This window comes from Haliotis cracherodii, unplaced genomic scaffold (assembly GCF_022045235.1).
Source record: "Haliotis cracherodii isolate W230 unplaced genomic scaffold, xgHalCrac1.p SCAF_10, whole genome shotgun sequence".
NCBI lineage: Eukaryota > Metazoa > Mollusca > Gastropoda > Lepetellida > Haliotidae > Haliotis > Haliotis cracherodii.
In genome coordinates, this window is record NW_027266265.1 from 31205569 (window position 1) to 31219633 (window position 14065).

Below are 14065 nucleotides of genomic sequence, written 5' to 3' on the forward strand. Positions count from 1 at the left end.
CTTGTCTGCCCATGTTACAGATATTTAAGAAATAAGTATTTACCTATTTATTACTCTTCCAATCCTACTTTATTTAAATATATTACACTATTATCTTGTAACCGCACTAGTATTGCAACTACTTGTGTTAAGTATATACTGGAAGCACTTGTAATCCGAAATACTGTCACTTAACACCCTCTGTCATCTGCCTCATACTGTATTTTTCAATGAGTATTTGTAGTGGGCCTATGGCCTTTATACTGAAATAAAGAATTGAATGTACATATGATATGTATATGTTACACCTATCGGGAACCATGGTGGATGGCAGCCCAAGACCTAATTCTGCCAACATACTCCGGTTATCTTCTCAATTCTTTTGCCTCAACTGCTCATAACTTGACATAATGGTGAATCTCTCGTGGCAACAACCACACGTATTACCCTGAATCGCATTGACAAGATAACGACTGCGGTAACGTACCCCCCCCACCCCCCACCCCCCCCACCCCCCTTTAAATGCAACGTTAGCAAGAACAAGTGATTAACTAATTGTTACACTCTACCATGGACAACAAATGTCAACTCAACATTAAGCAGATTGTGAGCAACCAAAGAAATATCACTTACATGATATTACAACAAGAATCCAACCATTGCTCCAGACCATACACACACAGTTCCCATTCATTTTACAAGATACAGAATTCAAAGTACCCAGGAGAACAACAATAATGCTATTTTCCTTTAAGTGCAAAGTCTTCAATCATTCTATACTCAACAACAAAAGTTCCTGACACCAATATTTTAGTGTATTTTTCAAACAAGTAAAGTTTGGTTTTCAATATTGTAGTACATGTATGGAATCAAGCCACAAAAAAACGCAGCTGCTACAGAAAAGCTTGCATTCCATGCCAAAGTTGACTTTTATGCAAGCCCCATGCATTTCACTACCCAAGAATGGGTATAAAAACATGTGCGTTAACGGGATTCCATATGCAGTGGTTAGCATCGTGCTGACAACAACCACTCAGAAAAACAACAAAATTTCGCAATTATTCAACATTACGAAATGCCACGCCTGTCTGAAAATGAGCGTCTGCGATCCATTGGTATGCTTGAAAAATAATCGAGTCAACGTGATGTTGCAAGACAATTTAACGTCCACAGAAACACCATTTGGTGTTTATGGCAACTTTGGCAACAGACGAATGCAGTCAGAGACCATCCTCGGAGTGGCAGGCCACGCGTAACCAATAATCGACAAGACAACTGGATTCTAACAACACACCTACGAAATCGATTGCAGCCAGCAACAGTGACTGCAAGAAGCATCCCTGGCCTTCGACGAATATCTTCACTAACCGTGCGTCGCCGCCTCAGATGTGCAGGGATCGTCGCCAGAAGACCCGCCAGACGTCCCATTTTGACAGGAAACCACCGTCAAGCACGTCTACAGTGGTGCAGACAGCGTCTACGCTCGACGGCCACGCAGTGGACAAGTTCTATTCACTGACGAGTCTTGTTTCCCCCCTGAGCCACAGCGATGGACGGATTTGAGTGTACCGACGTAGAGGTGAACGTTACGTCAATCATTGTGTCATGGAAGAAGATCGGTTCGTGGGCGGCAGCGTTATGGTATGGGGTGGGATTACAGCAAGACAGAGGACCCGTTTGATAGTGGTAGATGGAAATCGCAATGGACAGCGCTACCGCGACGAGATCATCGGCCCTGTTGTTCTACCGTTTTTGCGTCGTCATGGCCCAGGCATTACCTTTCAACATGACAACGCCGGTCTCATATTGCTCGACTTGTTCAGGATTCTCTTCAACAAAACAACGTGAATGTCATCCCCTGGTCGGCTCGCTCCCCTGATCTCTCACCAATCGAACACATGTGGGATGAGATGGATCGGCGCCTTCGACGTTAACCACGTGTTCCACAGACACTCCAGGAACCTCGAAACATGCTCCAGCAGATATGGACAGATATCCCACAGGACTTTGTGCGACGCCTGATCCATTCCATGAGACGAAGATGTGTTGCTTGCATCTCAACCAGAGGTGGACACACACGCTATTGATTTGTAAAATGGCATGTTCATGGTTTTTTTATATGAAATCAAGCATTTTCTGAAGTCAGTATGGTAAATTAAACCATTAGACCACTTGCAGGAGTCTTTTATCTGTTGCAAACCGAAATAGTTTCAGATTTGGTAAAAAACATATAACGTTATATATATAACGTATACACTGTATAGAAGTCAGATCTGTGTAGAAGAAACATGGATGGCCAATCCATAGTAAACACAATTCTGTCTGGTCTAACAACCATAGTACATCATAACTTATATCGATGCTGCGTACACAGCTAGCTATTTTAGTTGATTCTGTCATCACCCTTCACCATGACTCGATACACTGCATGAAGAGTACTCAAACAATACTTGAAACCGTACAATAATCTCAGTTATATTACAAGGCCAAATCAAAAATGTAAAGTTTCTTTTGGCACACATATAACTACTTTGGCACATTGGTAAATACTTGGTGGAATATTTCTTGATGAATATTGTTCAATCATATTTTCTTTCTGTGTGCGTGTACACTTGTGAGTATATGTCACGGGAACAAGGAAACAACGGGTGGTCAGGCTCGCTGACTTGGTTGTTGCATGTCGCCGATCCCAATTGGGTGGATCGATACTCACGATATCAATCACTGGATTGTCTGGTCGAGACTCGATTATTTTCAGATCGACGTCATATGGCTTGAATATTTTGACGAAATATTTCACCATAATCCACAAAAATGTATGTAATATTACATATTTAACGTAATATGTAAAGTCTACATCTGATATAAAACCTTAAAACGCTTGTTTTAGGGCGACAATTTATTCATTACTCTCTTCAAACAGTTCAGGTAAAAACATGTCAATAATTCCAAAATTGACTTTTCTTAAAAACAAATGATAAATCAATATCTGTCTTCGTGCTTTTCATAATTAGAGATGATACCCACCTTATATACCCAAGAATTCGGCACTATGGAGACGACCCTTCTAAGGATGCCATGTGCGACGAGATCTATTTTGTCTTTTTGGTGCAAAACAACATAAGTTAGAGTACTTACAGGCGAAAATGATCTAAGTACACTCTTCAAAAAAAGAAACGCGTAGGTGTTATTAGAATTCCAATTAGTTTTTTTTCCCCAGCAATCGTCATAAAGACAATTCTTATGTTTGATTCCCGTTAATCATGTCAGGTTTGTTGTGCATTGCGCGCAAACACATCTCAAAATGTTTTATTGTAAACGTTAATCAGCAAAATTGCAAGGGATGCACGGAAATTGCTTTCAGAATAAGTTTTCAGCACAATGCACGTGCAGAGTGTTGGAAACAAGAGTAGAGACACTGACTGTGAAAGACCACACAAGATTCATCAGTTCATTACGAATTTTCTGACGTGAACGGAGATCGAAAAATGCCAAGATTAATCACAGCTGACCGAAATATCGCCATTGGTCGTTTGGAAGCAGGGGAGTCCCAGTCTGCCTTTCCAAGACATTTCAACGTTCACCAAAGCACCATATCTCGACTATGGGATGGATATACCCGCACTAATTCGACTCAAGATCATCCCAGAAGTGTGAGACCAAGAGTGACCATCCCTGCTCTGGATCGGTACATTTGCTACAGCAACGGACACTGCAGGACAAGTGCCTGGTATGCGAAGAATTTCCGACCAAACCATCAGAAATCGTCTGAGTGAAGTGGGAATTCGGACGAGACGACCAAAAGTTGGACCTGTCTTGCGACGTCTACACCGTCAACGACGTGTCCGGTAGTGCAACAGAGTACAGGCATGGGATGGAAGACAACGTGTATGCCGACATCGACATGAACGTTTTGAGCCGAACTGCGTTCGACAGGTGGACCGATTTGGTGGAGGGAGTGTCATGGTGTGGCGAGCCATATCCTACACGGGTAGATCACAGTTAGTGGTTATTCAGGGCAATCTGACAGCAAACCGATACATAGACCACATTCTGCGTCCTCACCTCCTCCCAACTTTGGACCGCCAGGGGGAGCTGTTCCAACATGACAACGCTCGGCCCCACACAGCAAGTGCAACCGTTAATTTCCTTGTTAATGAGAACATCAATGTCCTTCCATGGCCGTCCGAATCGCCTGATCTCAATCCGATTGAACATTTATGGGACGAACTTGATCGACGCGTCCGTCAACGTCACCAGTGTCCCCACACACTGGCACAACTCGCCAACGCCTTACAGTAGAAATGGCGAAGAATTCCCCACGAAAAAATCCGACGACTTGTGCCACCTGTGCCAAGGAGGTGTCGAGCAGTGACGGCTGCAAGAGGTGGTGTGACCAGGTACTGACCATGACGCCCCCTTGTGGCTACACATGTGCAATGACTGAACTGAATTAATGCTGACAATGACGACAATGCTTTTGTCGATCACTGTGTCTAATTCCACTTGATTGTGTTCACGCATGTTCTGTGTAGATACTTTTACATCTGCCAAAGACGTATATAGAATATACGTCCGTGCATCTGCTTAATAAATATCCTTATTTTTTAACTATGCGTTTCTTTTTTTGAAGAATGTATTACTTAGGTCATTTTTGCACAATTTGTCATATTTGTTTCGGGCTAAAAATAATTTAAATCCGAGAAAAAGTTATATCTAGGCAATAGAGCTTAAAGAATACTTTCTAATTATAAAAAAACAGCCTAAGTATGACTTAATGTCGAGCAATATTCCAGCAGTTCCAGCCTTTGGTATTTACATTTCACAAACTTTAAGGTACAATCGAGCATGCTCTTTCTACCGAGGGTAAAAAGGGTGTCATACGACTCTTTCTCAGAAGGAGGTTGATCAAGGTTACAACAATCAATACCTAAGTAAAGCTTTCAAAAGGTTTTATGGCAGACATGTGGAGGAAATATCCAAATTTGACTTATCAGTGACAAACATGATGTCCGATGCAATTCCCTATTTTGACTTGTACCATGGTTCCCTTTTTGTTTTGTTTTGTTTGCAGGTGAACAGTTGACTTGCCTTTGCATGTGTTTGAGACGGGTGCTACCGGTGGGACAGGACACGCAACGTTTTCTCGAACACCTGATATCATTCCTGTTTGATTGTGGTTCATAAACATATGTTCGTAATATAGTCTGAATCGTACAATAAGCTATCCTTTTAGCAGAGATTTGTTATGAAAATGGAAAGGGTTTTGACGCTTTTATTTACATAACACCGGAGTGCGCACCGCTCAAGACGAAATACAAGTCAGAAAATGTTATCAACTTCCGGCTGACGTCACCATTCAAAGCAAACCAACGAAAAAGCCAGTTCATCCCGAACGCTTGAGCCTAAAGATCGTTTAAACAATCGCCATGCACAATATGCCACAACATTCATACTGTGAAGGGGCGAAACAACTTCAGAGGACCATTTTGGACCACTCATAAATTATTTTATTAATGGTCCACATTAACTCGATGAGACTCAATTATTTCCCTTGTCACAATTTTCAACCAATAAGAGCGAGTCTTACAATACAGTGCGCGATCAATATTTAGAGTTAAGAAATACCCTCTGTGAGTCAGAGTCGTGTTGTGTGTGTGTTTATTCGGTTACATTTTCACGTCAAGATGTCTCTTTTTGGGATTAAACTATTCGGCTCAAAGAAAACACCTCCTACCCCAGCGGAGGCAATCCAAAGGTTGAGAGATGTAGAAGAAATGTTGATGAAAAAGTCCGATTTTCTCGAAAAGAAGGTTGAAGCAGAACTTCAAACAGCCAAGAAAAATGGAACCAAAAACAAAAGGGGTGGGTACAATAAGTAACAGCATATTTACTATATATTTACGATGATGACCCGAGATAATTACGCCTGTTTAGTATCACCTGTTTAGATTAATTATAACGGAGGATCTTGTTGCTTTATTGATAGGCCGAATCAGGAAGTGAGGGCAGGGCAAAAGTCAGGTGAACTACTGATATGTAATACAGATATGTTATTGTAGTCTATATCCTTACTAAGATGACATGAAGAAAACATTAACACAGTGAGGTTTATGTTTTGATAAACAGAAAGAACACTGACATTGTGAAACTCTTGGCAGTGTGAGTAACAAAGTTGTGTATGACACATTAGCTACCAACAGTTGTGTACTTCAGACCATGTCACAAGCATTGTGTTCTATTTCACATAGTAAACAATGTCAAATGTATTGTTTATACCATGTGTTGTGACAATTTATAACACCAAGATTAAAGTAATGTCAACAAGGTGGTCATGGTTGTAGCAGAGACCATATAATCTATTATATGGTCTCTGATGGTAGGTAGCATAGTCTTTTGACCCTGAGCCATGTCTTGTCACATGAAGGTGGAGGTTTGACGCCTCACTTCAATATGTGAAACCCATTCATGTCCCTTGGATGGATACACTTCAGAATCTGTTCAGATGCCTTCAACTGTTTAAAACCATTCTTGTCATCATGGTCATATCACATCATACCATTACCACAAATACCAGTTAGCAGACATGGTTTAGAGTTACAGTATATTCTAGTAATGATTTCCATTGTTGCATGCTCTAACCATGCTGGGAACACAGAGAGTGTCTGCTCAGAGAGCAGAAGCAGGGTTAGAACTTAACTTAAAAGCTTTACTAGCCTGGTTAAAGATAGTATCCCTTTGTAATGTTAACACAATGGGGAAATTTGTACTAGCCCACAGGAACTTGTACTATCCCTGGGCTAGCAGGCTAGTGTGAAGTTCTAACCTTGAGAAGGAAGGTGGTTCAATCCCCAACTCCATAATACAGTTACTAAAACACATTTATATATCCTACTTACTTTTATTAAGTTTTAATCCTCCTGAAGCTCTGCATTAAGCAGCGGTAGAAATTGACACTAGTCCTGTAGTCCTTGCCAAATTGCCCAATAGTTATGGTATCATAAGGACTGGTAGAAATTTGCCATTATTAAGGTTTTTGCTATATGTTATCATTATAAGGACTAGTGGACTAAAAATGTTAGTTTCTAACACCGATAAGGGGATAAAACAAGGACTGGTTTTCTGAGATCTGTATACTGATTACTGTGTCTGAGTGTTGACGTGCGGAATGGTACCTTAGTAGGTTAGCACTGTGAAAACAGCAATAACCTAGAACATAATGTTAATAAACCCATTCTCACCTCACCTCACCTCAAATCGAACTGATATCTCAACATCACCTCTAGTGTCTCATAAGCATGATTACCAGTTATAACTGTAGCAACTGATCATCTGCCATGTGTTGGGTAGCCAGCCTATTGGTACAGCTGCATATCCTTATTGTGGCATATTGTGTTTTTACAATAAATTAGAACTGTCACATTCAGACTGTTCAATGATTCTATTAAGCCCAAAATATTTTCCTTTGTACATGCTATCTGGATTGGATGCTTATTACAGTGTTTTCTTTTGTAGTTGCCTTGATGGCATTGAAGAGGAAGAAGAGATACGAGAAGCAACTAACTCAGATTGATGGTACTTTGTCAACAATAGAGTTCCAGAGAGAGGCATTAGAAAATGCAAGCACAAACAGTGAAGTGCTTAAGGTGATGGGCACTGCTGCTAAAGCCCTTAAAGGTGCACACGACAACATGTAAGTTTGGTTTGATACTCAGTTTTAGATTGCCGTGATTATTATAGTTTTTGTTCCATTGTTGTAACATCACTACTAATAACAAGCACTGGTTGTCAGGTCCAGTCTTGATTATTTACATGCTGTCACCTTTGTTGTTTTCTTATTGATATAGTATAGCTTTTGCTTATTACATTACTGGAACATTACTTCCAACTTCTTGATCTGTGGTCATGACAAAGAGTTTTATAAATATATAAAATTTGTAACATTTTCAACTGTTGATGTCAGAGTTGACAGACATGGCTTAATTCTACTTCCAGGGATATTGATCAAGTACACAATCTAATGGACGATGTAGCTGAACAACAAGAAATTGCTAATGAAATTTCAGAAGCAATTTCAAATCCAACTGGATTGGGTGAAGATTTTGATGAGGTAGGACAGCATTTTGTACTTTCATGTTTTATGTTTAGTCGCCAAATAATTGGTTGGAAATATGTAAACATGGTCACGACAAGAAAAGTGAACGTGTGTCAATGTACGCAGACATTGTGCTGGTTACTCAGACCATTAGTATTACTTATTAGTGTGCTTGGCCCCATTTTTAATATTTACATGCTCACTCACTGTGAAGGACCACCCTGGCCCCTGTGGTGATTCCCAGTTATGTATGTCCCTGGAAACCTAATGTTGTTGTATGAGTTGTCTAAATGGACTTGGTTGTGTCTCACTGTATCTGACAGCGTGGGGCGTTGCTCATAATATTAATCACTGGTTTTTTTCTGGACAATACTTGATTATTTACAGGCTGCCATCATATTGCTGACAGCGACATTAAAGAACAAACGAGACTAAAAGAGGATTGGGCAGTTACAACATACACAATTTCTGAAATGGGTCAATGGCTTATTTGCTTATCATGCTAATGACCAATGGTTTGAAGCGCATAACATCAACCTGATATTGCTGTCTGTTTAGTAAGACATCATTATCAAGAATAATCTTTGTATATAGTTCAGAACCTCTTATAGTTGTAGTCTATATTTTCAAGGACTTTAAGTAAGGTTACCTTGGTTACAGTAGACTTTTTTGATAAAGTAACATGGCTGGTGCTCAAGGTCTGATGTACGAAAATGATGACGTAATTAGCATGATTAGAAAAGTTTTTATATATTTGTCAAAATCATGTTTTTTTCGCAGGATGACCTTTTGTCTGAACTGAATGAGCTGGAAGAAGAAGAGTTGAATAGACAACTCCTCGATGTCAATGTTGATGTCCCTCAAGACCTGCCTTCCGTCCCAACATCAGAACCCGAGGCCGCAGCTGCATCTTCGTCACGTATGTTGATATACAGTCTGTTCTTCAACATTATAGCAAACATAGCACTAAATGTTAGAGGTTTAGTTTGTGTTGGGAATGACTGATTTGTTGCAATATAAATATATTTATATATAAAGAACAATAAAGTTCTAACTCTCAGGCACAATATAGTAATAGTTAATAAGTGGAGTAAGATTGAACAGTTTTAAAACTTAAAGATTAAATCTGTGTTCAATCTTACTCCACTTATTTATTATTACTATATATATATATGGTAATTACATACTTGGCTTATCAATGATCATGATGATGTTAAATTGTTTTCAGGTATGCAGTATTTAATTCAACATACCATATGTAAATCATATTGAAAAATATTACACATTATAAATGATGACAGCAATATATACCCGGAATCATTTACATCCTTGTCCTATGTTTTAGGGCCTAGACCTGTTGCAGCCAAGGCTGACGATGATGATGATATGAGAGAACTTGAGATGTGGGCTTCCTAAACTGTCACTGTTGCTGCAACTAGCATGCAGCAACGTTGTCTTTTCATCTGCGAGAGCTATACTAAATACACACTATCACTGATGTCATCACACTACGAACCCTTCAGAGAATATTCATCCATTGAACAAAACGTATTCTGCTTCAGTCTGTGCCTATTGTAGTCTAGGTATAATTAATAATCAGTGTGAAATTGATTTAGTGTCTGTCTATGGTCAATGTCATTGTTCACTGCAGCATTCAAATACATCATAAAATTTGAGTAAACAGGCAATGAATGACTTGAATCCACATGCTGGGACTGCCTGCTTGGTCAAATCAGGTCCTCCGTTACACTCAGTATTTCCTGGATCTTGATAGTGATATTTATTGATCCTGTGCAAGAGGTCATTGGGTACAAGCATAGATACAACAAAGATCACAGATATGGAGGACATCTGAGCCTAGCGGGGTTCTATGTTCTTTGCATCAGAGTGCCACATCTACAATCGTAATGGAGCCCATTTCTGGTGTCCCCTGTCGTGATATTGCTGGAATATTGCTAAAAAGCGGCGTAAAACCCAACTCACTCACTCACAATCGTTATGGCATGGTGAAAATTGCAGGTGCCTGAAGGCATGTTTTGAAATCATGTTTTTACCTAAGTATCTTGTGGTATTTTTTATACGTACCAGGTGATAAATTTACTTTTGAACAATTTAACACATGACAAATGGTGAACGATTAGTGTGATTAACTTTAACCTGAGGATGCCGACAGTCAAAAGGGTTTCTTTATGAAATGGAAGGGTGAAAACGTACCAAATTACAACTGCTAGACATGTAGCTGGTAATAAAATGACATTCACAAAGTTCAGAGACAGATCAAGAATATTGTTGTTGGTGCAATTAAATCCCAAAAGGCATATGAAAACATCTTAAAGTAGACACACTGTAAAACACTGGATATGACATATGTTAATCCCTGCACGACGATCATCACCTTAGTGGTTATCTGTTTCTAGTCACTGACAATGTAGATGAAAGAAAATAAATTTGGCCTTTAATGACTGTGATCTTAAGTGTTTTTTGTCATAGAGGCATCTGTAAAAACACAGGTGTATGTCTATGCGAGAAAATATATGTGATCTGTGAATGACTTGTGCTCATATTTCCTCCTGAGACCAGTGATGCCAGTGATAATGTGTGTTTGAGTGGCATTTGACATAACTACTAGTTGATGTGTACCATATCCTCAGTTGTGTACCAATGGAGTTATACAGAAGTAATCAATCTATATGATTATGAGGTATGCTTCGTTTCATCAACTCTTTCTCTTTTATGCATTTGTATTTTCATAAGTTTCTACTAACTTCTGGAAAGTTTAATATCAAGAACAAATGACAGGCTCCCACTTAATATTATTAAGTAAAAGCTAATTCCCATGCTGTTATATGCCTGTTACTGTATGATATTAATCTTGATGTCATATTTACATTAGTGTAGGTCTTATGTTATGATTCTGATAAATATGAAACGAAATATGAGTCTATATTTGTGTCCTGATTGCACTCCCTGATATGTGTATACACTGACATCATCTTGATACTTGTGTCAAATGCTTCCATGTGTGGCTTTGTATTGATTCCTTCATCTAACAAGGACAGTGTCGTGTTATTACTTGATACTTGACAAGTCTTATCGGTCAGCCATTGCTTGGCAGTACTATGATATGGAATATAGAGGTAAAATCAAACTTAAAGGAATCAGGATTATTTCACCGATTTGTTCATGGCTGTTAACCATAATTTAACATGATATTTGTCAGAAAAGTGTAATTTATAATATTATTGAAGGCTGTTTGTTTTAAGGGAAACATAATGGAAGCTGGAGGATTGTTTGAGTAATTATTAACTGCCAGGGAACTTCAACCCATGAAGCTGGTGATCAGTTGCAGCCCCATCTCTTCCTCTGTGTTATGCTTGTTAGGTGATGGAGGTTCAACAACTCAAATCCTACTATTTTGCTGAACCAGTATGGCTTTCAAGTGAGCAGAACATTTGAATAGACTTGGCCTGGAATTAAGGGCATGTTACTGCTTAGATATTTCCTTCCATCAAACATCAATACAGGTGCGAAATACTATCAATCCTTGTACTAACAACATATTTTACATTTTGTTTTATAATTATTGATAAGGACATCAAAGTCTTATTACTTGATATTGCAGTTTTAATACGGTCGCTATGCATACTTAATGGTTATTGTTACATTTGTGAATTTTAGCCTCTTCCCACCCTGTTTTGAACTATTCAAGAATGATCACTTGAAGTTTCACATTCTGATCTCCTCTCCCAGGCACACTGGAGTATTGTTTTTTGTCCACATACTGCAAGAAACAAACAGCTATGTTATTATTGTAAGTCCTAATATCAACTGGCCAATCTTTTTTCAAAACATCAGTATATATATATGAACATATTAGTGGTTTCTTTGAAGTGAGACAATATATCATACTCTATGTTAGAACATCTGTGTCAAAATTGTGCTGTTGAATGTATTACAATGTAAACTGACAGTACAAATGTGTAGATGACGTGTTGCTTAGTGTCACATGATCTATTTGTGGCGCTGAAACACTTGCATGCTGCTATGCTGTCTAAACTGAAATGTAAATATTGTGCCCCAGTGGTAAGCTGGATGCTCTTGGAGAGGCATTGTGCCTGTAGAAATATGTACAAATATGTGTCAAATTTGTGTACAGGGTTATTCTTGTCGTATATATATCATATCGCTGTTAGAACTCAGCTCTGTCAACACTTATCATATTTTGATAAATAATTCAATAAAATTGTTATCACCAAATATGCTTTTTATGTGGATTTTGTCCATATTGGATGAACAAGAGATCCTGTTGATTTTACAGTTGATTATTCTTTGTTTCAAGGTAATGGGAGATACTGTCAATGTGTACTGTAACAACTACACGTGCATGATGATAAGTTGTTTTGAAGGAAGTAGTATACCATCCACCATGGCTCCTGAGATGGGCGTCTGTTCAGTAGATTGATAAATCAAAAAAGATAACTTTAAAAAGTTTGTGTAAGCCCGATTTCAGACAAATTTCAAATATGGTACAACTACATTTCATTTTAAACATTGTCTGGATGCTTAAGTATTGTCCATTTGCTATTTAGAAATCTGGTACATACGTATCCTATTGTTTATTGATGCATCCAGTGCAGTCATGACATTGTAAGCACAGACTTTTTAATGAGGTATTCATTTTAAAATACCTCATGCTCTAAGCTAAAATCTAGATTCTTGTTTCTGCATAATTTTGTGTATATGTTGATATTAACCTACACTGTTACTATAGGAAGCGGGACAATATCAAAAATGTCTTATTTCTGATGAAAGTATTTCTGATTTATGTTCAGCTGATATGTATGTCATATCTAGACAGGACTTGTAGCAAAGCTAGATGTGTACCAGATAACGTTAATTATGTACCTGGTTATAGTGTTAGACATAAAAAAACTGAATGATTTTGAGGTATCTTTTCTAGTTTCATCCTCATTTCTCAGCTGGAGATCGCCATTACTTATCACATACAGGGACAATGGCTTCATGTCAACTCATAGGACATAGGCAATCTAAAGAGAAAGATGAATTTTCATCCTCCCAGAAGATACATTTAACAAGAAACATGGCTTCAGGGAGTGAGCACCCAATATTGACCCTAACATTATTAGATCTGTTGACAACAGTTTATCTTTTCCCTAATGTATCATCTTTCAATTGTGTGTCTGTTTATGATTTCATTGTACTTTACCCTTCTTAGAATCTTTTTGTTTGAGTTTGTTTCTGTGGAAACCGTTCGAACATTGTTTGTAAATTTGAAATCTGAGTCAATAAATTATTGAAATAACTATGTGTTGTTGATGTTATAAAGAATTATTTTCATAGCTGATTCAGGGGGTCTTGAAGCGTTAAAGGTCTGGGTTAGAATAGGTCTTCATCATCCCATGTTTGCCATAAAAGGCGACTATATTTGTCATAAGAGGCGACTAATGGGATGGGGTGGTCAGGCCCACAGTCATCGTATCCAAATTGCATGGATCAATGCTCATGATGACAATCACTGGATTGTCTGTTCCAGATTTGATTATTTACAGATCGCTGGAATATTGCTGAGTGTGGTGTTAATCAACAAACAACTAGAAGCCACATTATGGGTCTTCATTGTCTGTCCATCAACTAAAAACTAAAAACATATTAAAGGGGAAGTGTACACGCAAAAATCACTTTCTTTCTTTTTCTAAACAAAACGCAATTTTAGAATTAGTTAGTATCTGTGTTTGAAAATTTACACTCATTTTTTTTCACAGTGAAAGTAGGAAGCTCACAATAGTGTGAAAGTGATATGCCGTTATGAGGCCTTCGTTTTACGAGCGAAATAGGCCTGAGTTATCCCCCTTAGATTATGACGTAATTGGTGCCAATTCAACTGGGTCCCTGTCTATTCTCAACGCAAAAGATATCAAGGACCAGTTTGCGGTAAAACAACATGGTCTATGACACACTCCGGCGCAGTGG

General features: G+C 38.5%; 1 protein-coding gene across 1 annotated transcript; it reads left to right on the plus strand.

Moving 5' to 3' along the window:
• Window positions 1-5587: 5587 nt before the first annotated feature.
• Window positions 5588-13371, plus strand: LOC139454304 (charged multivesicular body protein 4b-like). Its single transcript, XM_071235924.1, has 5 exons — window positions 5588-5844; window positions 7495-7672; window positions 7975-8089; window positions 8855-8993; window positions 9420-13371. The coding sequence occupies exons 1-5, from the start codon at window positions 5667-5669 to the stop codon at window positions 9488-9490; spliced, it is 681 nt and encodes a 226-aa protein (XP_071092025.1). The 5' UTR covers window positions 5588-5666; the 3' UTR covers window positions 9491-13371.
• Window positions 13372-14065: the final 694 nt, after the last annotated feature.

Excerpts from the sequence above, each read along its gene's own strand:
- LOC139454304 (XM_071235924.1), top strand. The coding sequence starts at position 5,667 with ATGTCTCTTTTTGGGATTAAACTATTCGGCTCAAAGAAAACACCTCCT. Across the intron at positions 7,673-7,974 it reads AAAGGTGCACACGACAACAT|GGATATTGATCAAGTACACA; the intron begins GTAAGTTTGGTT and ends TTCTACTTCCAG. Across the intron at positions 8,090-8,854 it reads TGGGTGAAGATTTTGATGAG|GATGACCTTTTGTCTGAACT; the intron begins GTAGGACAGCAT and ends TTTTTTTCGCAG.